Source organism: Jaculus jaculus, chromosome 5, assembly GCF_020740685.1.
Source record: "Jaculus jaculus isolate mJacJac1 chromosome 5, mJacJac1.mat.Y.cur, whole genome shotgun sequence".
NCBI lineage: Eukaryota > Metazoa > Chordata > Mammalia > Rodentia > Dipodidae > Jaculus > Jaculus jaculus.
Window position 1 is genome coordinate 18434777 of NC_059106.1, and position 24799 is coordinate 18459575.

The 24799-nt window shown below is 42.2% G+C and overlaps 1 protein-coding gene across 1 annotated transcript in view; it reads left to right on the forward strand.

Annotated features, from left to right (window-relative positions):
- Nucleotides 1–2075, forward strand: part of Actr3 (actin related protein 3) — a 51799-nt gene extending 49724 nt beyond the window's left edge. The window contains exons 11-12 of the mRNA XM_004659728.3: nucleotides 324–407; nucleotides 1182–2075. Of these exons, the coding sequence (XP_004659785.1) occupies nucleotides 324–407; nucleotides 1182–1277 (180 nt within the window). The 3' untranslated portion in view covers nucleotides 1278–2075. The remainder of the gene's footprint in view (nucleotides 1–323; nucleotides 408–1181) is intronic.
- Nucleotides 2076–24799: the final 22724 nt, after the last annotated feature.

Genomic DNA, 24799 nt, shown 5'->3' on the forward strand with positions numbered 1-24799 from the left:
TAACATTTATGGCTCTTTAAACATTTATCATTTGTCTTTGGAGTTTCCAAACTCCGATTGCTTTATAAAATATATAGTAATTCTTGTAAATGACTATCCTGTAAAATGTATATTTTGTATCTGTTCTGTTCTATTTCCACTCTGACGTTTTCTCAGTATTCCATCTCTGTTTCTCTGTAGGTAGTCTCAGTTGTTTCTGGTTTATAAGATATCAATTGAATTTAATATAAGCATGATTTTCGTGTATACACATTTAGATTAAATGATTCAGAAATTGCTAGTTGACTTTACTCCTGAAGTGATCTTGTTGTGTCCCCTTTTAGCCCAAGCCCATTGATGTTCAGGTCATCACACACCACATGCAGCGATATGCAGTATGGTTTGGAGGGTCGATGCTGGCTTCCACGGTGCGTAGGGTGAAGCTTCCTTGTAAATTTATTTTATTTTTTAGATATAGAGGTCCAAAGGTACTTAACAGAAATACAAAACAAATTCTTGTACATTTTTATCTAAATATAGCATAGGAAACTATAAAAGTTATGTATGTATATACATAGAATTTTTAAAACTGTAAGTCATTTCAAATTAATGTTCATTTTAATTTGAGAATGCCATTTATTTCAGAGTGCGCATAGTATATTGTATTTTAAGATTGTTAGGAAAATCATTTTAAACTATAGTAGCACACTCATCAAAAGCTTTTTTTTTTTCTTTTCTTTTCATCTGAACTTGTTAACTTTGTCCTTTGAGAATGTGCAACACAGAGCAGGGGATAGTTTTTTATTGTATGTGAAGTGAGAAAGACAGGGAAATGTCTAAGTTTGTATCTCCTAACTGTGGCAGTTTGTCTGTGTACTGCTGTTGCTATGGATTGCTGGCTCCACCTTCTGTGTGGGAAGGTTGCAACAGAATAGCTCAGACATGGAAGTCTACCTTCTAGACCTCAGTGTTGCGAACTTCCAGGCAGGATGGGACAGAGGATGGCGAAAATTGAGTTGAATGCCTCTGTAGTTACAATACAGATTTATAGCTGATTTTTTTACTGAAGATTTTTAGGATTCTAAACAGACATTATAGGCTTAACATGTATTTTAAAGTATATTTAAAAAGAATATTGAAAGAATTTAGTTTTGGATCCTTATAAAAATGCATTTGCTTTGTTTGCTTTGTTTTGATTTCAGCCTGAGTTCTACCAAGTATGCCACACCAAAAAGGATTATGAGGAAATTGGACCTAGCATTTGTCGTCACAACCCGGTGTTTGGAGTCATGTCATAAAAATCAACTTAATAGTTACTGGGGTTAGGGAGATGGAAAAGAGATAATCTTTCTGATGAGCTGTTTCATCTGAATGGCTGGTTTGAGGTTTTAAAGCTGACTTGGAATAATAAGACCAAACATGACTGTACAGGAGTATTTTAATAAGTGTATCGACATGCAGAGGTAGAAGAAGAGCCAAAATGATTGTTTTCCTTTAGACTGAATCTTATGTGTATCAAAAAAGAAGTGGGTTTTAGTTCTTTCTGTGCCCTGATATTTTGTATATTATTGAACTGTCCAAGATTTGATGGATTTACCAGTGTGTAGATAGCTCTACAGAGCTTGAAGTGTACACTTCTGAGGGTGCAGTGCAAGAGCTTGTTTATATTTCATACTTTTTATACTTTGAGGAAAAAAAGTCAAAAGAAAAAAACTAGTATTTGAGGGAAAAAAGTGACCAAGTAAAGGATAAATTCAACAAATAGCCTCATGAGACTTGGCATCGCACTCACGGGGTTCCAGTTATTACGGATGGCTGCCAGTCCCCTCTCCCCACCCCACCTGTGGTTTTCTCTGCAAGTGTTTTGGGAACTAAGAAGCTAGTCTCTTGGATTAACTGATGCCTGCTAGTGCTTTCTGATTGCTCGCATTCTGTTTCTTGCTTTAAAAGAAAAGTAAAGACAAGATTGGTGGACCAGTATTGAAGTTCTGTAGTGTCATTTATTAAAAATGAACAAACAAACCATAATTTGATTACCAAACTTGATATATTTAAAGCCTAACACCATTCTAATAAAGGCAAAATTTTCTTTTTAATACTTGTTTCAGGCTCTTTGATCTCTTTATAAGTTAACTAATAAGTCTATTTTCTTCAAACTTCTGCAATAGTTCTTGAAATTCTTAACAGTTGGATAGCAAGCTGACTTTTTTATGTGCTCTGTACAAATAATTGTGAACTTTTAATATGTTGAGTGCTTTCATTTTGATAACTGGATCTCCATTTGATATTTTCATTTGTATAACTCATTTGCAGTCTGAAATTTTTTTTAGTGCCAGTCCCAGACATACCATGGAAAGTTAATTTTCTTTGCATTTTAAAATATCTGGATCTTGAAAAAAAGTGATGACAATAAATTAAAATTGAATTACCTTTTTGGTTTTTTTTTTTTTCCCCCATGCAGTATAGTTTACCTCATTATTTGTATATTTGATATGCTTTCTGTTTCTAGGGAAGCAACAGAATCCCCGAACTCTCTATCATATGCAGAGTAGAAGAATTTCTTGTGGACATAAAATTTTACCAGTTGCTTCTAGAGCACTAAGATGGGGTATCTTTTATAATGTCCTCTAGGACTTAGAGAGCAATGCCAATAATAACAACATTATTCCTAAAACACATAGAGTTAAGAATACCTCTATCCAGAGTTTAAACTGTAGAGGCAGATTTGGGAAGTTAACATTTGTTTTTATTTAGAGTATATCTAAATAGTTAAGCTTCTAAAAATAATTTATGTGAATCTTAAGTTCCTTGAGTATAGGAATGAAGGATAGATCATATGTCCTATATGAACAGTACATTAGCAATAACAAAGGTGTTTTTTTTTTAACTTGAAAAAGTGTTTTATGAGCATTTAAAGCAACTGTTTGAACAGTACCAAAGAATATGTAGTGAAAGTGGGTTTCCTTCTCATCCTCTCCTGCCTCCTTTTCTCATCAGTACATACTCAGAGTGTGTTATGTGGTGTTCTTTTCTACACCTGTAAAATATACTTCATATTTCATAAAAGAGACTCTTCCTGTATATATTTTTCTGTATGTTGCTTTTTTTCAGGGATCTTTTGATATCAAACTACAATATCAGCTAGCAACTCATCTTCTGACCCAATAAAATGTTGTTGGCTTTGTCATAAATATGACTTTTTACTTACAATGGTTGAGTAATAAAAGAATAAACATGTTTGCAAAGTCAGATACCTTAAAAAATTTGACATTACAAACTTAGGCTTCCACTTGTTCAAGGACACGAGCAAGCACCAGATTTTCCTATGTACATTGTGATACCGTTTGATCTGCTTTTAGGAGGATAAGGCTTGGAAATGACTGAAGCAGTACTCTCTTTTATTAGTTCCTATGATTGTATGTCATTTCCATGACTTACTGCAAATTCAGTTGTAAATTTGTTGTGCTTTAGCCAGGAGAAATGGGTGTCTGCATTGCCGACTCTTGTTTAGCAGTGCAGGCATAAAGCATCAAACTGAGGCCAGCGATTGGAATTTTTTTTAAAGTTTAATTTAGTTTAATTTAATTTATTTATTTGAGAGAGAATAGGCATGCCAGGGCCTCTAGCCACTGCAAATGAACTCCAGATGCATGTACCACCTTGTGCATCTGGGTTTATGTGGTAAAGAACCTGGATCATTTGGCTTTTTAGGCAAGTAAGTGACTTAACTGCTAAGTGATCTCTCCAGCCCCTGGAATTTTTATTCTAGTTCTCCTAAGTGATGACATAGCTCCTTCAACTTTCTTTTTGTTAAAACACAATCCTAGATAAATTCTTTGAACTCTGCCTCTGAATTACAAGGTAGAAATGTTAATGTTGAATCATATTACAGTTTCTTTTTATAAATATAGCCTAGTCTTTCTGATTCATTTGTAATACTAAAGGTGTTAAATGTTGGCTTTTGAATTAGCTAGGCTTTAATCAGTTGAGAAATAAAGTAAATGATCATTTTCTAACTTGATGCCTACCTTGACAAGAGTGTCTCAATTACTTTCTTGTTACTGGGATAAAACACCCAACTAGAAGCATTGTATGGGAGGCAAGGGTTTATCTTGCTTTCAGTGTCAAGGGAAGGTTTTGTCATGGTGGGGAAAGCATGATAAGAACAGACAGCTGGCATCTACACAGAGGAAAGGAGGAGAAAGAGTTAGCTTGCTCTGAACACATAGTGGGACTAGATGAATAAACCTCAGGATCCATCCCCAGTGATACTTCTCTAGCAGCCTCTCAAAGGCTCTACCAGCTGGGGATCAACTATGAGGTTTCATCACATACATGAAGCTGTGGGGGCATTACGTTTGTACCACCACCCACACTGTAACTAACAAACACATTAGAAGATACCCCCCCCCACACACACACTCTAATCTTAACTCCTGCTAACTCCCTGATATTTTGCTTTTCTTACTCTCTAAGCTCCAGTCTCTCAGATAGACCTCTGGGGTATCATCTCTTTTACTGGTTAGCACCCAGATGCCCACCTCAGGACAGTAGACAATATACCAGAATACATTCACTCTCAAAGTGCATACTCCATTTACATTACAATGCCATGCTTTTGAATACATTTGTATTTGAGTGTAGTGTGCTCGGAGTACACAGCTGGCAAAGGGCAGAATTGTTGAGGAATTTGTACCACAAACCTTGAAAGTAAATGCTCTGCTTTTGAAATAGGTTTGTAGCATCTAATAAGACCTTTAGGAAGAGGTTTAGACCTGCCAGAGATCTGAGGAGACATAAATTTAAGTGAAAAAGTGCCTGCTGCTCATTGTTGACAACTCAATACTGTCAAAATGCTCATACCTCTTCCACATAATATACATTTTTCAGTGGAGAATATTTGTTACGTTTCCCGGGTCTTGATACATTATTAACAGTTAACATTGCGGTTGTCATAGGTATTCACCATGCTATAAACTCAGTTAACATATACATTGGAAATTTGGGAGTTAAGTACAATCTACTATTGGATGGGGAGATGGCACAGTGCTTAAAGGCGTTTGCTCCGAAAGCATGCCGACCAAATTTGGATCCCCAGCACTCATGTGAAGCCAGACCCAACGTGGATTACGTGTCGAATCCCAACATGACTACAGCAGAGGGAGGTGGCGTCAGGAAAATCTGAAGCTCTCCTCGTCTGGCCTTCCTAGCAGCAAACAACAAGTGTCCTTGTTGCAAAAGAGATAGAAAATGAGGACCAACTCTCTAAGGTTGTCCTCTGATCTCCACAAGTACCAGGGCACATATGCATACACACACACATACTTATACAGTCTACCGAAGACTAAACATTGAGTTAATTTAGTGGCTATAGGAAAGAAGAAAGAGAACAAGAATAAAAATAGGTACCATAGGAAGAAGAGTAGCTAAAGCCCTGAGATCAGAAAATTAGAAGGGAAGCAAGCATTTTTTGTTTGTTTGGATGTAACCAATGATTTTTTTTCTAGTGCCCCTTCACTTTTGGTAACATTAAAATTGAGATGGTGAATTAAAATGCTATATATTTATTCAAACACGTACTTGCTTTCTATATATTGTGTCAAGTTTTTGACCTTCACCCCAGGAAGCACTTATTGACTTCCTACTGTAGTCCAAGCCTTTTACAGTCAGGTACACATTGCTGGCAGAAATTCCACAATGAAGAGCAGCTTGTGTGTGTGTGTGTGTGGGGGGGGGGTATTTTGGCTTACAGACTCGAGGGGAAGCTCCATCGTGGCAGGGGAAAACGAAGCCATGAACAGAGGGTGGGCATCACCCCCTACCCAACAGTAGGTGGATCACAGTAATAGGAGAGTGTGCCAAACACTGGCACTGTGAAACATAAGCCTGCCCCCAACAATACACTGTCTCCAGGAGGCACTAGTTCCCAAATCCATCAGCTGGGAGCCTAGCACTCAGAACACCTAAGTTTATTGGAGACACCTGAATCTGAATCAAACCACCACAAAGCCCTATGCATGATGACAAGGAAGCGATGAGCCTGGAGGCTGGCGTAAATAGAAAAAGTATTTTCAGGGCTGGAGAGATGGCTTAGCGGTTAAGCACTTGCCTGTGAAGCCTAAGGACCCTGGTTTGAGGCTCAATTCCCCTGGACTCACGTTTGCCAGATGAACAAGGGGACACATGCATCTGGAGTTTGTTGCAGTGGCTGGAGGCCCTGGTGTGCCCATTCTCTTTCTGCCTCTTTCTGTCTGTCACTCTCAAATAAATAAATAAAAATAAAGAAAAAAAGTTTTTTAAAAGAGGTATTTTCAGAGGTACTGGGAATAATTTTCTCTGAATAGGACTTGAGAGGTACATACATAATGGCAGAATAAGGTTTGGCAACAATGCCTTTGATTTTATGATGTTTGAATAGCATAAGACATTAAGTGTTTTTAAAATAATTGGGAAAAATTGATATGCAAACATTTCTTAACCTGTGTCCCATTGCTTTGAGAGAGCTGGTAGCAATATCATTAAGCTAGTTATTATTAGTTAGCATTATTAAGCTATTATTGAGCTGCTAAGTGACACTGTCAAACAACCTAGTTGCATGGTGCAGTTATTAAAGTCTGGACTCTGAGATGTAGCTCTAGGTGTAACTACCTAGCATGTATGGAAGCCCTGGCTGTGGTCGCAGCGAGAGGAGAGAGGGTCAGAAGTGACACGTCCTGTGTCAAAAATGGGGTGGCCAGGGGGAAAGACATTGCATGCACTGAGAAGCCACTGGGACTTCAAACTCCCTGGTCCAGGCTGAAGACATAGTTGAGCTTTGACATTGGAGCCATTTATTTCTAAGTCGGTACTGAATTTTTATATCTCCATTATGCAGATTAAGACTTCACTTTCCAGTGTGGACCTGGTCTTTTGTGAGTCGCCATGTTGTATTTGGAACTGGGAACATACTTTCTTAGGCACCAAATCAAGAAGTTTGTGCTTGAGCTGTACAGTTTTTGGCATTTGGCAGATACGTATCTTTTTGAATAAAGTTACCTGGATCAAAAAGATGTGTGGCCAGACGTGGTGGTGCACGCCTTTAGTCTCAGCCCTCGGGAGGCAGAATGAGGAGGATTGCTGTGAGTTCAAGGCCAGTCAGACTACATAAGAAGTTCCAGGACAGCCTGGGGAGGGGGAGCGAAGGGGAAGGAAAAGGAAAAGACTTCTGGGGACGAAATTTCTGATCCTAGCACTCATGATCCTGGTTCTTTTTTTTTTTTTTTTTTTTTGACAAAAAAAATCAAGGGTTTTGTTTGTAAAACAGTTTACATATTTGGTACTGTAAGGATATACTTACAGCTATGTTAAAATTCTTCTTTTATCATGCTCTGGTAAATTCTCCAACTGTGCCCATTCAAGCTACCCAGATTAAACTCTGGGTCATACCACAGAACAATAATAAAAGAAAAAAGACATCAAAGTAGAAAAGGGACTAGCTGGGAAGAAGGGGCTTAGTGGAATGGGGAAGGGGCCCAAGAGAAGGTAATGAGACTATACATGTATAAAAATTGTCAGTAGAAGTGTAAATATACTCCTTTTGAGATATTTAGTGGCTGTCCCACCTTATGTACATCTGTCTTAATTATTTCAAGAGTAAGAACCTGCTAGGGATCTCAAATTCAGATAACATTTTCGATTTTTGACTCAATTCACATGACACTGGTATACCTCAAACAAATACATATATATTTTCTTGGATGGAGCAATGCTATCGTCCTAATTTCTCACCCAATACAAAATTGATATTTGTGAGGGCACTGGAAGGATGAATAAAATGGTTTTGTCTTTTTTTCTTCATAGAGAAGGAAATGACTTTTTTCATCCAATCATTAGAATTTTGGTGTTTTTGAGACTGAAGTAGCTACTTTTCTTCAACCAATTTCACAAAGACAAATGATTTTTTTCCGAGATGTGTGGCAGGAAGGAAAGGAATGGGGAAGTGCGATGTGTGTGTGTGTGTTTGTGTGTGTGTGTATGTAAGTACATGTGGAGGTCAGAAGACCACCTCAGATAATCTCTTTCTGGCCTGGATCTTCCTGAATCAGCTGGACTGGCAGGAGAAGCCCTTTGCCATTTGTCATTGCTTCTGCTCTTCTGTGTTTAATATTGTCCCTAAAAGATGTGAGCCACTTCCAGGTGTGGCTGATACACAGGCTTAAAATGGCCACTCATTATACGGAGGCCCCTAAGGAACATTTTTCATTCAGTCATCTAAATTTTGACTGATAACTCTTTATTGTCATTTGGTGCAGATACTGCTATATACTGTGGAATGTTTCAGCTAATTTCACCCAATCCCAGTTTTTCTCCCAAACTATTAAGTACACAGTTCCATGTCTTTGAGTTTGTGAACAACTGTCCTTTGTACTGTTTGTCCTCTGGTTTACACCCACCAGACCAGTGCGCAAACAGCTCCTTGAGTGTGTTAACATTTCATGATGAAATGAAGTGGGAAGTGTTGTGTGACACAAAAGGCCTTTGCTGAAGGAGTACTGCAGGGTTAAGACCCACTGTCCCCCTTCGAATGCCTTCATTATGTTTCCTATAATGAATGTGATTGTCTAATGACAGATTTGGGCTGAGATGATTGAACATATTATTTGAGCAAATAAAAACTTTTGAGTTTGAAGCAAAAGCTTGTCCAGAAGCAAATTAACATATGCCTCGGGTAGAGTAAGACAGCAGAATCTTTGAGTGGGATCTAAAAGAGGCAGGTTTCAAAATGTACCGTTCATGGGAACAGACTATGCAGTTGTCCTGTGTTCATGGCTGTCAGCTTCTGTTGAGCTTTGAGAAACTGCTTTTGTAGCAACAACTTTGTTAAATGGGTCTCTACTGAAACCCTGCTCTGGTAATATTCTTTCTGTAGGAGGGAGGGTGACCTGCCTTCACTTGTGCTCTGGGAAGCTTTGTTGTATTGTAACAGAACTATCTAACTTACCACCTAATTTGGTGTATGTTTATTTATTTTTGTTTGTTTTTTATTTTTTTATTTTTTGGAGCTTGACATGACTGCTTCAATGATTTTGAAATACTGCTGCTTCCTGGTCATTAGGTTTTCTTCAACTTTTTTTTTTTTTTTTTTTTTTTTTTGAGAATCTGCTAATCATGGGACACTGTTAGAAGTCATTGAAGATACAGACTACTCTAAATTTATAGCTTAGCATGGAAGTATTCATGAGCATAAGTAATCAAAATACAGGACTGTGTGTAAATAAAAATTAGCTCATAGGAAGAACATGTAAACCTGCCTTGTCTTTCATCAAATGCAGGTGAAGTCGCAACAGTAACAGGAAACAAGCATTTTCTCCAAAGACAAGCTGCCACTGAAAGAACATAATTCTCCTCAAATGACTAATGCTTTCTTATTTTGTTAACCCAAAGTTATGGACTATCAGAAATTTGGATTCTGGAATTACATCATTAATAATGAGACATCTTTTGTACAGTTCACTCACGCACAGTAGCCTGGATTTCCTTTGGAAGTCTTTGGCACCACATTTCACATGGATTCTCAGTAGATTGCAAGGGTAGGCATTATTCAGTTTGCAAACCAGACTTGATAGTCAGCCCTTTATACAGAGGCATGTTTGTTCTAATCCTAGCAAAACATTTAAATTTCACCCTTTGCTCAAATCTTACACTTCACAGAGTTCCTTCATGTGTCACCCCCTTCATTGTCATAGGCTGTTGTAGTTACCTTCTTGCTGGAACAAAACACCTGACCAGAAGCAACTTACTGGGAGGAAAGTGTTTATTTCATGTGTACAGTTTTTAGGGGAAGCTTCATCTTGGCAGAAGAAGCTGGCTCATTTCGTCATACATCCACACTGTGGACCACCTCTGAAAAGAGTAGCCTAGATTCCTCAACCCCAAGTTCCACCCCCAGAAACACACCTTTTCTAGCTAGGCTCCACCTCTCAAAGTTCCTCCAACTAGGGTCTGAATAGGAAGCTTAATCAAAAACACCACAGGCTATGGGGATATTTACATTCATGTTTTATAGATACTTCCACATTGAGCCAAAGCAGTTGTTTTAGTGATTTCCTTAAGACTTTCCCTGAATTTGAAAGCTAACCTTGTCTGTGGTGGCTTTTTCATCACAATTCCACCTTTGACAAGTAAAGCACAGTTACCCTTAGGCAACCATGCACTGTGCAGTTGAAGCTTCTCATAGCTGTGTCACTGAAATGTCAACAGAGAGATGTGGTTGTTGCAGTATATGGTGAGTGCACGTAAGTCCCTGTTGCTAGTATTCTTAGAGATGAAATAGATAACCAAAGTAGGTGATAAACTATCAGATTGCACATAAAGAAAAGACAACATGTCATTTGCAATTGAAGATGTGCTGAAGTAAATACATATTCACCCAGGTATGGTGGCACATGCCTTTAATCTCAGCACTCAGGAGGCAGAGGTTGGAGGATGGCTGTGAGTGCAAGGCCACCCTAAGACTACATAGTGAATTCCAGGTCAGCCTACCTCAAAAAACCAAACAAATAAAAGTAAATACATATTCACTCCAACTTTTATGTTTTCAAACTGTGGCATGTTTACATTTGTACATCCCTTACTTTGGCTATCCTAAGGAAATAAACCATTAACAATAGCTCAAAATAACTTCTGAGGAAATAAGTAGATCTGAATAAGGCAGCAGCAGAAATGTCCCTTCAAGGTGGGCTGTGCCCTTTGGAGAAGTTGGTGGAAAAGCTGAAGTCCCTTCCACTCCTGCCTTCAGTGAAACTTCCCTTCCTGAAACACAAGCATACAGTGACCTCAGCTATTCATAAAATCCACAGACAGAGAAATTAAAAAAGCCTTTTGAAGGGGCTGGGGAGATGGCTTGGTCAGAAAAATATAAGCATAAGGACCTGAGTTGAGTGAGATTCCCAGTACCCACATTAAAGCATGCACTTATAAACCCATTTATGGGAATGTGGATATGGGGGGATCCCTAGGACTTGCTGTCCAGGTAATCTAGATGAATTGGTGAGGTCTAGGTTCAGCAAGAAAACCCTGTCTAAAAGTGGTGAGCAATTGAATAAGACACTCAGTGTTGACCTGTGGCCTCTGCTTGCACGTGTGACCACACAGCACACGAGAAAAAGAAACTGTAAGTTGGGAGAAAGGATTTGATGAAATTTTTGTACTAAAGTTCAATCCATGCTTCCCCCCTCAGTGCATGCTTGTTGGATATGCAGTAGGGAAGACCTGTTGTCTGAGATTTGGCCCCGCCAGTTGTCCCTACATCAGGTTTAGAGCTGGTCTATACTTGTCTATACTCCTGCCTCCCAGTTCCTCTAGATGAAGCCAACGCAACAACTGAGGTCCACATCTGATAAAATTATTCTCTCCACTACCTGTATGAAAGAACAGGAGGGAGTGAACCCCCCCCCCCTCTCCTGTTGAATACACTGTTAAATTATTAAAATGGCATTCTCAAGTCATTTCAGAGATTCTGTCTCCTACCATGAACTCAAGCTAGGTTTAAAGAACCTAGAACTTCAAGAACATGGGGCTAAGGTCAGCCTGGAGAGCTACTGTGCTCTATTTATTTATTTACTTTTATTAGTTATGTACACAGTGGAAACAGCCATCTTGGTACCATTGTTAGCTTCCTCCCTGTCCTCCCCACTCCCCAGCGACCTTCCACATTGGGGAATGTGGGTTGTGCATTGTGGAGTTAGCCATCATTCACATTCAAGCCACTGCAGATTATGGGGAAGAGGCAATGTCTCTGTGCATAATGTCCCAACTTGTGGCTCTAACAATCTTCCTGCCCCCTTTTCTGCAAATTTCCTGAGCCATGTTGGGTTCGTTTTAGGTCTACTTCAGTGCTGATGTCTTGGGAGCCTCTGTCTCGGGATCTCTGGTTTGGTAGGAGTTGAGTGTTCTGTGTCTATCTCCTTCACCCTTGTGCTGCTATCAGGATCACCAAGACAGCAGCACTCTTGCTCATCACCCCAGTTACTCCTGGTTTCTGCTGGGGCCCTGATGATGTGTGATGGGCTGATTATCTCCTCAGGATTTGCATCCATCTGAAAAAGAGAAGCAAATTCTCCAATGGAGAGTGAACTCAGCATCAGGTAAATGGGATAACCATTATTATTTTCGAGGGAATTTAATAGGTGTAGGCCCTCTTGTAGCCCACGATTTATGGGAGATTGATAATGGAGAGTAGGCTCGTTATTTGGATATGGTCTTAACTTGTTTCCCAGTTCCAGCTATGGGTTCCATTCCACTGAGCGGACCAGTTAGCCAAATCAAGAGCAGTTGGTTACCTACCATACCCACAGCTCTCTTTATCCACTCCTGGTTGAAGGCCACTGCTCTGTGCATCATCATCCAGATTTGCCCATTTTTTGTTGGCATAATAAAATGCCCAAGGCAAGCTACTTCTAAAGAGAAAGTTGTTTCCTTCACAGTTTGAACATTAGGGCATGGTGCCAGTGTCAGCTTGGCTCTGGGGAGAACCGCGCAGTAGATGGCAGGAGGGCTGTGGGGAAGCAGACTACATCAGGAAGCCAGGGAGGATTAGGCAGGCCAAGCTCGCTGTTGTATAACAGTCTTCTTCAGAAAACTAACACAGGGCTCCCCCAAAGGGACTCCAAAAACCTCCCACTAGGCTATATTTCTTCATGTCACATCAAATTAGTTTATAGACTGGTAGCTCCAGGATTAATTTAGTAGCCTATCAACATCACCAGAGGCTGTTTTCCCCATCTCTCAGGTTCTCTCTTCCTTTAGTTAATGTCAACAGTGGTTTCTGTCTGTGGCCTCACTCCCAGATATAATCAAATCCGCGGGGGAAAAAAAGGAAAGAGATACTATTCTTGGGTGGTCCTTGGTAAGAGAAAAAAATCTACAAGCCTCCCTGAAGAGTTCTCACAAGTCGGTGATCAGAAGTGATTTCTCCGATAAGTGTAACAGTGGAGCTGGTATCTATTTCTGCAGTTGGCTTCTCTCCTAAATAATACTGGGGTATATAATCCAAGTGAGAACCCCAAGTAGATTTGATCAGAGAAGAACCCATCCACAACCTTTAATCAAGATGTCAAAAACACAAAGTGGCAAGCTTAACTGTAAGGGAAAACTCCGACTCACCTACAAAGATTACACGTCAGAAGCACATCAGCTCTCACAGCCACAACCCTAAAAGCCAGGCAAGCATGGCAGGATGTAGCCCAAGCCTGAGAGTAAATAACTGCCAGCAAGATCACTGCAGCCACCAAAGTTACCTTTTAAAATTGACGGGAAAATAAGAACATTTCAAGATGAACACCAACTAAGGGAATTCATGACAATTACTCCAGCACTGCAGAAAACACTTAAAAGAATAATATAAACAGGATGGGGGAAACCAGTCTTGTCCATGAGAGCACAGGGATACATATTACTTGAGGGTATGAATAAACAAAGACCTTAGATAAATACACTGTGGGGCTAGAGAGATGGTTCAGTAGTTAAGGTACTTGCATGAAAAGCCTTAGGACCAGGGTTCATTTTCCCAGTACCCACATTAAGCCAGATGCATGGGGTGGCATGTATGTCTGGAGTTTGTTTGTGGTGGCTAGAGGCCCTAGTGTACCCATATTTTCTCGATCTGCCTTTCTCTCTCTCCTGGTCTCTATCTCTCTCTCAAATTAATAATATATATATATATATATTATTTTTTTGTTCCTTTTTTATTTGTTAATTTGAGAGCAACAGATACAGAGAGAAAGGCAGACAGGGGTGGGGGGAGAATGGGCACCCCAGGTCCTCCAGCCACTGCTAAGGAACTCCAGATGCATGTGCCCCCTTGTGCATCTGGCTAATGTGGGTCCTGGGGAATGAAGCCTAGAACCAAGGTTCTTAGGCTTCACAGGCAAGCACTTAACCGCTAAGCCATCTCTCCAGCCCAATAAAATATTTTTAAAAAGCAATCCATTGTGTTCCACAGAATAAACTAGCAAGGCCCTATTACTAACATGAGAGCATATATGTGTTTATCTAAACAATCTGTATCTTTGTAATGATAAATCTTCTTACCTTCATGGTTAAGCTTACTCCTTTTATACCTAGACTATATTCGATTTTATCTTTGGTTGACCTTGATAGTGATTTTATGAACTGTATTCTTTTATTAAACTACTATTTTGTTTAGTCAATATAAAGTATGTGTTTGAATAACTTGGTGTACCCTGAGTGCTTTGATATCAGAAGTGCACTAATGATGTGTAAGTAAAGTTTAGTAAACCAAAACAAAGGGTTCCATTAAAATAGCACTACCATATGATCTAGCTGCGCCATTCATGAAAGGACTCAAAGTTAGAGTACCACAGAGATACCTGCACACTCATGGTTTCTCTGACACTGATCACAATCATTGAGTCACAGAATTGGTGTAGATGGCCCTCAACAGATGAATGGTTAAAGAAAATGTGATGTATATTTTTAGATGAGGAGTTTTATTTATATTATTTATTATAACAAGGTTATTCATTTACAGGAAAAGGGGGGGGAATTGCAGATTGTATTAAGCAAAATAAATCAGTGTCAGAGATACAAAATATCTCTTGTTTTCTCTCATATGTGGAATTTAGATTTTAAACATGTATGGACACATGATATGAAAGTAGAAGGCATACTGTTTAGGAAAAGAAAGGACTTATTTGGAAGGGAATGGGATAAGAGAGGGAAATGAGGGTGAGTATTGTCAAAGTGCACGGAATACTTAAATGAAAACATGAAATCCATCACTTTGTATAATGGATATATGCTCATAACATTTTTTAAAAAAATAAATGAAATAGGGCTGGAGGGATGGCTTAGCAGTTAAAACATTTGCCTGCAAAGCCAAAGAGCCCAGGTTCTATTCCCCAGGACCCACATTAGATAGATGCATAAGGGGGCGCGTGCATCTGGAGTTCGTTTGCAGTGGATAGAGGCCCTGGTGTGTTCATTCTCTCACTCTCTCTCCCACTGTCTCTGTCCAATAAATAAAAATAAACAAAATATAAAATGCCTAAATCTTATTAGGTATTATAAAATTATTATAAAATGTGAAACTGGTTAAATAAGGACAATATAAAAAGTTAAAGAAATCACTGGTAGAACTGGCAAAGGCAGAAGAGAGTTGAAAATTAAATAAAAGGTCATTACATCATCACAGTCCCAACAAAGACTTCTATTGGCCCCTGACAGGTCACCTTCAGAAGGGAGATAGGAATGGAAACAGGTTGCAATGAGCTGTGGAGAAGGACAGGGCAAACACATGGTGGAGTCCTTCTTGAGTAGCTTTGTTCAAAACGTGTGTGTAGAAGGAAAGCATGCGCTGGGCCACTGGGTAGGGTTGAAGGAAGGTCTCAATCTCATCTGGATTTGTTTCTCTGGGGAGCTGAGAACATGGATGAGTGCTGAGGTCAGGAAGGGATAAGGGTATTTTGTTGTTGTTGTTTTCTGGCTTTTGGTCTTTTGAGGTAGAGTCTCGCTGTAGCTCAAAGCTGACCTGGAATTCACTCTGTAATCTCAGGGTGGCCTTGAACTCATGGCGATCCTCCTACCTCTGCCAACCAAGTGCTGGAATTAAAGGCGTGCACCACCATGCCCGGCAGGGGTGGTTTTTAACATAGTGTCTCAGAAGATCTCTGAGTGGTTCCTGGCTAGGATAGCACCAGAGCAGGAGAGGGTGGATGGTACAGCCCACCACAGAGGAAGCAACACCAAGCCTCCTTGAGATTCACATTTTATGTCTGTAAAGTGCTTGGGATGGAACTCTGGGTCTCAGGCATGCTAGGCAATCACTCTACCACTGCTACACCCAACTCTGTCAGATTTGTTTTTCCACATGTACTTGAAACAGATGAGGTTTTTAAACTATTTTCTTTGGGGACCAGGAGTCAGGATTTTGAAGCAGTCCTTACAGCAGCCATTCCCTTCTGCTCCAGGCCAGGTGGTAAAGATGGCCACCCCTCCCCAGGAGAGGATCAGTGATCATTCTGTTGCATTTATGACAAATGGCAGCAAGCCCCAGCTTAGCAACAAAATTGTACCATGTTCATAAGTGGCACTGGGCACAGGTCCTTGAGCCAGATTAATAAAGGAGCAAATAGGTCATTAACAATTAAGATTAGCATTGGCTTGGTTGGCTGGCAAGGTGAAACTGAGAAAGGCCAGGCTTTGAATTCAGCCACAACCTGGTCTGCATGCATTTCCAGAATTATGTCTCTAGCACAAAAGGGGCTCCCAGCAGACTGAATTGGCTTTGCAATTAGCACGGTGCTTGTAAGCATATGGTTCTAGAATCACTCTGCTCCCCAGTGCACTTCCGTCACACGGCAGTGGTGCCATGGTGCTCTTAACTGACCTCCCATAGTCCTGATGCTCCTCTGGAAGATTAGAATTCTAAAACTCTGATGACCCCTGTGTGTGCGTGAGGGCATGCTCCTGGGTGTACAGGTGCACATGGACCTGTGCGTGTGGAGGCCAGACAATGACCTCAGGTGTTGTTTGTCAGGCACCGTCCAACTTTTTTGAGACAGGGTCTCACTGGCTTGGAAGTCACCAACTAGGCTAGACTGGATGGCCAGTGAGCCCTCAGGATCCTCCTGTTTCTGGGATTACAAGAGTGCCACCATTGCTAGCCTTTTTTTTTTTTTTTTCAACCCATTGAGCCATCTCCCTAGCCCTTCTTTACTAAGTTTTACAGACTTAATCAAAGGGAGATACTTAGTGCCTCTCTTTCCTACTTAAGTAGATTTTAAGAACTTCTGTCAGTTTTTTTTTCTTACCATAGTGTCCTCAGTTCAAACTACTTGTAGTGGGTGTGACACCTGCTAACACATGGAAGAGACACTGGGGAGTAGCTCACGTGACGGAGAGCTCGGCTTGCGTGCAAGAAGTCCTGGGGCCTCCAGCATCTATCTCATGAACCCAGTGTGCAGCTCGAATCTCAGCACTTGGAAGGTGGGGGCAGGAGGATCAGAGATTCAAGCTCAGCATTGGCTACAGAGGAAATGAAAAGCCAGCCTGGGATATATGTGACCCTGTCTCAGAACAGAACAACAATAAAAACAAAAGAGCAAAGAGAAAAGGAAAGAAAGTAAGCATAGGCAATGTAGGAATCTCAATCTAAGTTGCTGTTTTCGTCCTGGAAGCTCACTCACTGTACTGGAAGATATTTTAATTTTTCTCAGTGTTCATGAATCTGTCCTGGAAATCCTGTCATGTAAGACAGGAGGGATAATTTAGAGACCGAACCCTGCTGGCTGGTCTCCTTCCAGCTCCAGCCTTCCTTTCCTTCTTGCCATGGTTGGGGTCTTACAGTATGTGAACTGCATCTGCCCGGGCTTGGACAGGCTCAGTGCCGAGCCCCTGGGAGGAGCGATATGCCAGGCCTCCGAGAATGTGTACAGGATGACAGACGGTGGCAAATTAAACTGGCAATTGAAAAAACCGGAGTGTTTCCAAGTCCTTTACTAGAGGAGCTTTCCAGAGGGCCCCAGTGCAGGAAGATGGATAGCTGCTAGCCTCAAACACGCCGTGGACATCCGTTTGTTCAGCAAACTGTTACGCAGAAGGTATTCCAGAGCAGGGAGGAGATGCATGATGGAAGGGGATCTTCTGCCTTACACCCCGAGAATACTGACAGCACACTGGACAGACCGGTAACAAATCTGGGCTAGGCAGGAGTAGGATCAGAGATTTCTTTGAGGGAGATCCCCAAGTTATATTGCTGTAGTATGGCACAGACATGGATGTGAATAAGTGAGCTTTTGAAGTAGCATGATGGGGATGAGCCGGGAGAAACCTCAGTGTGGGTGAGGGGATATGAGGCCGATTCAGGAAATTCCTTCACTGAAAGATTGATGGGGACTGGGAAGATGGCTGTGTTGGTAATGCGCTTGCCTCACCAGCATGGTTGATCTCTAGAACCCATGTACAGATTGTAGACATGATATAGTGCACCTATAATCCCAGTGCTAGAGAGGCTGAGACCAGAGAATGTGGGGGGTTAAGCTGGTTAACTACAAGAGCCTAGCTGTGAGCTCTAGACAACAAGGGACATGGAATTCCCAAGGATGACATACTTGGCCTCCAAACACATGCACACACATGTCACACACACACACACACACACACACACACACACATTCATACACTTACACACAAAAGATGAGAATGGGATCCCTGTACTGTCCAAGGTCGAGGTGAGTCAGTAGTAGTGCTCAGTGTAGAGTGATATGAATAGTTTGTCAGAGAAAGCTGAGCAAGCCCTTGCTCTATTTGCTGCTAAGTGCATTAGGAATATTCACTACAAACTGACTGTATCCTTACAGTGTGTTATTTCCACCTCCATTTGACAGATGGAGGACTGAGGCAGAAGATAACCACATGGTCTCGAGTCACAGAGCCCGTGAGTGGCAGGGCTGAGGGAGTGCAGCGACTGGGTTCCTAGGTCTGTGCTCTCACCGTGCCCGGGTGAGCTACGTGGCCCGCAGGGCTATGAGTCCTGTTCATGACTGCGTGTCTTTGAATTTAGCATCACGAGACCAAGGAGATCTATACTCTTTGAAACCGGAAGACATCACCAAGGAGAAATTCTCAGGGTGCTTTTGGCAGAGCAAGAAGAAACTGTTAAGAAATGGAAAAAGGAAAAAGAGACATGATGGAAGAATTGTCCAAATTCACTCGCGATGGGGCTGGAGAAAAAGATTGGGAAGCTCTCTTCTTGCAAACACAGAGACTTGAGTTCTGTTGCCAGAGCTCACATGAAAATGGCAGGCATGACTGGGCGTAGTGGCGCACGCCTTTAATCCCAGCACTCAGGAGACAGAGGTAGGAGGATTACCATGAGTTTGAGGCCACCCTGAGACTCCATAGTGAATTCCAGGTCAATCTGGGCTACAGTGAGACCCTACTTCAAAAAACCAAAAAAAAAAGGCAGGCTTGGTTGCGTGTACTTTGCATCCCAGCACGGGGAAGGTAGAGGCAAACATAGAACCACATACCTTAAAATGTTTGTGTGTGGGCTGGGATATGGCTTAGCAGTTAAGCGCTTGTCTGTGAAGCCTAAGGACCCCGGTTCAAGGCTCAATTCCCCAGGACCCACGTTAGCCAGATGCACAAGGGGGTGCACGCCTCTGGAATTCGTTTGCAGTGGCTGGAGGCCCTGGTGCACCCATTCTGTCTCTCTCTTCCTCTCTCTCTCTCTATCTGTCTGCCTCTTCCAATCTCTCTCTCTCTTGCTCTCTAATACATAAATAAAAATGAACAAAACATTTTAAATGTTTGTGTGTGTGTGTCATGCATATGCACATGACATGTTCTTAAGGCCTGAGGACAAGCTTGGGTGTTGTTCCCCAGGCACGGTCCACCTTCTTTGAGAAAACTCATTGGCCTGAAACTCAACAAATAGGTTACACTGGCTGGTCAGTGGTCCACAGGGATCTGTCTGCCTCCCTAGAGCTGGGATTATAAGTGAGTGCCACCACACAGGGCACTGGATAACTGGTCCTCATGCTAGGAAGTCGAGCTTCAAGCTTCACCACTGAGCCACGTACTCAGCTCAGTTTTTACCATTTTGATTGACATGTAATGACTTCACATATTTATAGGGTGAATGAGGATTCAACACAAGTATGCAATGTGTAATGATTAAATCAGGATAATTAACATTTGTCTCCTTAAACGTTATTTCTTTGTTTTGGGAGGTTGTAAGCATCTGTCTTTTAATTATGTACAAAATACATGTGGAAGATAAAACCACGTTGCATAGTTGAGGGATATCAGCCGGTCTTGTCTTGAGTGCTGAGCTCCATTCAGGCCATTTCCAGGGGCGTTGACAGGCAAGCTGTCCTCAGACATTCATATCCACGCAAGTTGCATGCAGTTTTACAAATAGCCACCAGATGGCACCTTCCTACCAGAAATTAGGCTACTGGTTGTGGCACTATAAATTGTTTTGAACCTGCAAACACACTATAGAGTTAGGTGCCTGTTCTGGTTACTGTCAAAGGAAAGAAATCTGATCAGAAAAAACGCCCAAAGAGCAATAAAGAATGTTCCTAAGCTGTGGAGTGTGACAGAGAACTTTGTTGTAGTGGGAGCCATTGCTGTAGGAGTAGCACAGATTCATGGACAAGACCAGGTGTGGGTGAGGCTTGCATCAGCGCCTCAGGAGAACTTGTGATGAAAGTCCTTAGTGACTCTGTGTGTAGAGTGTAGTGTGCGTGTGCTGTGAACATGCATGTTCACTGATGTGTAGGAGCATGGGTGTGAGGAATGCATAGATGCATATGTGTATGCATGTGTGCACATACATGTAGCGGGCAGAAGTGAACATTGGATACCATTACGAATAGATCTCCATGTTATTTGTTGAGACTGGGCGGCTCATTGAACTCTGTGTCATTGACTCAGCTCTCCCAGCTCGCCAGCTTGCCCTGGCATCTGCTTATCTCCACCTCCCCAGTGCTGGGATTACGGCCACGCACCACCACACACAGCAGTTTTACATAGGTTTTGGGGATTAAGTTTATGTTCTTATGTTTGTGCAGCAAGAGGTATTACTGACTGCGATTTCTCCTTGGCCACCTCCCGGGTCTTAAAACACTGGCTTGTCAACTTGAGTCTTCAACTGCTGAAACGCTATGAAATGATAACCAGTCATCCTGTGGAACAACGCCTTTGTTGGAAGCATTTCTTCATTGGTTTAATGATTTTTTTTTTTTTTTTTTCCGAAGTAGGGTCTGACTCTCTCACTCTAGCTCAGGCTGAGCTGGAATTCACTCTGTAGTCTCAGGGTGGCCTTGAACTCATGGTGATCCTCCTACCTCTGCCTCCCTCACGAATACTGGGGTTAAAGGCGTGCACCACCACACCTGGCATAATGCTGCTGCTTTTTTTTTTTTTAACCCATTTGAGAGAGAAAGAGAAAGAGAGAGAGACAGAGAGAGAGAGAGAGAGGGAGATTGGGCAAACCGGGGACTTCATCCACTGCAAATGAACTCCAGGTGCATATGGCACCTTTTGCATCTGGTTTGTGTGGAACCTGGAAAATCGAACCTTGGTCCTTTGGCTTGCAGGCAAGCCCCTTAACCGCTAAGCCATCTCTCCAGAACCAGTTTAACTCGTGATTTGGTGTCTCAACACATTGTCCCCTCAGACTACAGTTTAGCCACCCTGGGCCGGAGGAGGTCCCTGAAGCTGGCTGTGTGACCAGCTTGTCCTGTTAAAATGGTACTTCCCTGGGCTACGTTGACTATCCGGACAGGGTATTATGTGCTTTTGTACAAATTTTAGGATTTTTTTTCCTATTTCTGTGAAGAATAGTGTTGGAATTTTGATGGGGATTGACTCAGTAGGTTGATTTTGTTAGGATGGCCATTATCACAATATTAATTCTTCAAACCCTTGAACATGGGAGGTTTTTCCAATTTCAAGTGTCTTCCTCAACTTCCTTCTTCAGTGACTTCAAGTTTTCACTGTGGAGATCTTTCACTTCCTTGGTTAGGTTTATCCCAAGGTGATTTACTTATTAATTTATTTTGCAGCCACTGTGAAGGGGATGTACCCCCGATTTCTTTCTCAGTATGTTTGTCATTGGCATATAGGCAGGCTACTGACTGGTTCGGTACCACAAGTAAAGCGCACCTGGGAAGTGAATTGGCCATACTTGCTTATTAAGTGTACTGGGGAGGCAATCCTGGCTGTTCGCACACAAGCGATAAGCTAGATGATTGGGATGGACGGTGGGATACTGTTTTCAAATTATTAGTCATTACATTCCAAGCAGTTTTGTATTAGTCTGCTCTGTTTTGGGGTGCAGGCTGGTTATTGGACCTTTTTGCTTCATTTCCTCAGAGACATACACCAGGAAAAATAAAAATGAAGAGGCCTTTTCTTGGCTATTGAATTTTAGAATTTTCAGCCCTAGATAGGCAAAGCCTGGTAGATTAGGGAAATGTGCTAAGTAAATCTAGCTTTACCAGGCTGGGTTGGGAGCAGAGAAAGGTGTTGTGAGGGCAATGAGATGTGGTTCTTGTGAGCCTCCCAGCAAGGGGAACTTTACTTTGCCTCAATTCTGCTCTTGTGGGAAGGGCAGTTTGTAAGACCCAAGATCCCTTTGCTGGGTAGAAATCCAGAGGAGAATGAAGATCTCATAAAAAAGAGACTTTCTTTGTCCAGAGCAGAGGGACGAAGATATTGGAATGGTTTCTAGAGATATAGACCCATCAGGAGAAATCTTTGGGCCTACAGGCAGCTCTTATGTAGTTGAATAGTGTTTCCCCTAAATTCATACCCACCTGGCCCCCCAGAATGCAACCGGATTTGGAAACAGGGTCTTAGAAGATCTAACTAAGCTATGATGAGGCCATACTCATTAGGGTGAGCCCTAACTCAGTGGAGGGTACTCTTACAAGAAGAGAGAGGTTGGACCCAGAGCACACACATAGGGGAGGAGTCCAAGTGAAGACGGAGGTTGAACCTGGTCTCACAGGGCCACAAACTAAGGAATTCCAAGAGACTATAGCATCTACCAGAAGCTAGAAGAGGCAGGAGACATCTAGCTATAGAGCCCTGGATCATGGCCCTGCCAACACCTTGACTGCAGCCCTTACAACCATGAGGGAGCCATTTCTATGTGGTTCTTTGTGACAGCAGCCACATTCAGCCAGGTAAGGGACTGATGGAGAAGCACTGGGTTCAATTCACACCTGAAAAGCAAGTGAACTGGAGAGGTAGATTGAGTACCACTGAGTCCCTCACTGAAGAGACCTGTTGCAAGAGTCCTTAACTCTAGAAGATTCTCTCTCTCCTTTTAGGCAGCATGGTGGGTGTTGAAATAGAAACTGAGCAAGAGAAAACAAAGTACGTGTATGTAGATTTGTGGTACCCTGAACACATGTTACTGGAGGCCAGAGCAGAAGGCCAGGTGTGTCCCCTCCTCCCAATGATTATCCATGTGTGTCCTTGAGATAGAGACTCTCCCTGATTTTGGAGCTTGCCATTTTAACAAAACTCCTGTCTCCAGATCCCCACAGAACTGGGGCTATTGATGGGCATGGATATATGTGCCCCACTGTTGATAGGGATGGTGGGGAATTGAGCTCAGGCAACTTGAGGCACTGCTCAGACACCCATGCTTGTTTAGGAAGCGTTCTTACTGGCTGAGCCACATCTCTCCAGTTTCAAAGATACATTTTCTTGTACACTTGAGTTTGTGAAGGGGAAAGAGAGAGAGGGAGGAGAGAGTATGGGTGCATCAGGGCCTCTGGCTGCTGTAAAAGAACTCCAGAAGCATGCACCACTTTGTGCATCTGGCTTTACATGGGTCCTGGGAAATTGCAAGCAAGCACCTTTAACTACTAAGTAGTCTCCTAAGCCCTGCTCTTGGTTTTTGACCATATGCCTAATACTTTGGTTGCATGAAAACGTATTACATCCTGAGCCCAGTACTGTGCTTTCTGCTTGGGGACCTTAGATCAGAGTGCAGCTTTTCTGAACAGGTCTTTCCTTCCATGTTTCCCTGACAAAAACTTAACCTGTTGTTCTGGGCCCAGCTTCTAAGCACTGAGTCCCTCAGGGCAGTTTTCCAACCTTGAAACCTTGAAGGCTTTGGACAATTTGTCACACATTTGTGAAAACAGACCCTGGGTCTCATCCTTTCTTATGATGTCATAAATTAGCATGGTATCCCCATCTGGTGGGTCTCCAGCAGAGACCTGTCAATTTTTAAGTTTAACTATTTTAAACAACAACAACAATAACAACTACTATTGAGGTTTGGAAGTAAAATGCCCCTATAGGCTCGTGTGTTTGAACTCTTGGTCCCCAGCTGGTGTGCCCTTTGGGAAAAGTTAGGGAACACTGAGGGGGAGTCACTTGCAGATGATGCTGTTTGAGGTTTGATAGCCTGGCCCCATTTCCTGCCCACTCTCTGCTTCCTGACTACAGACGCAACATGACCAGCTGCCACACGTTCCTGCTGCCCTGCCCTCTGTACTGTGGTGGACGGCGTCCCTTTTTAAACAGTAAGCCTCCCTCCCCCTCCTCTCCCTCCTTCCCTCCCTCCTTCTCTTCACCCCTCCCCCCATTCTCTTCCTTCTGTTACTTCTTAGGTATTTTGTCATAGCACTGAGAAAAGTAACTAATGTGAACTCCTGCATTCCCCAGTGCTCTGATAGTTAGGATCCCTTGTCTGTGGCCAAAGCAGGCTTTTAAGGGTTAGGGGAGACATGGAATGTCATGGTGTGACTTTCCAGAAAGGCAAAGAAGGAGCAGCCAGATGGGGTAGGCGTTCCAAGGACTTCACTCCCCTGCATTGCTGCACCCCTCCCCAGCCTCCCTGACACCACACAGTGGGACTACAGCCCTCTCAGATCACAGCTACACCTTGACGACCACTTCCCACTCTGATTTCCTATTACCGATGCCCAAACCCCTTGCCTTGGCCACGTACACCTGCACTCTGGAATGAGAGAGAAGGCAGAGTTCCCTGGGATGGGAAATGAGCTGCTTCTAATTTTCAGTGAGGTGTTAAGCTGCTAATGATGCAGGATTTAGGGGTTCAGGAGGGGGCCTCCCAAATTTATGAATACCAATTTTGGGTCTTGTTTTATGTTTAACTAATAATTGATTTAAAAAATTGACTCAAGAAGGATAGTTTATGAATTACTAAGTGTATTTAGGGAGAAATCACAAATTGCGGGGTTTATTTAAGGGAAATTGGGATCTAGGAAAATGGCCAGAGCAGAGTCATAATAAGCACGTGGAAAGTAGGAAACATGCACTCATG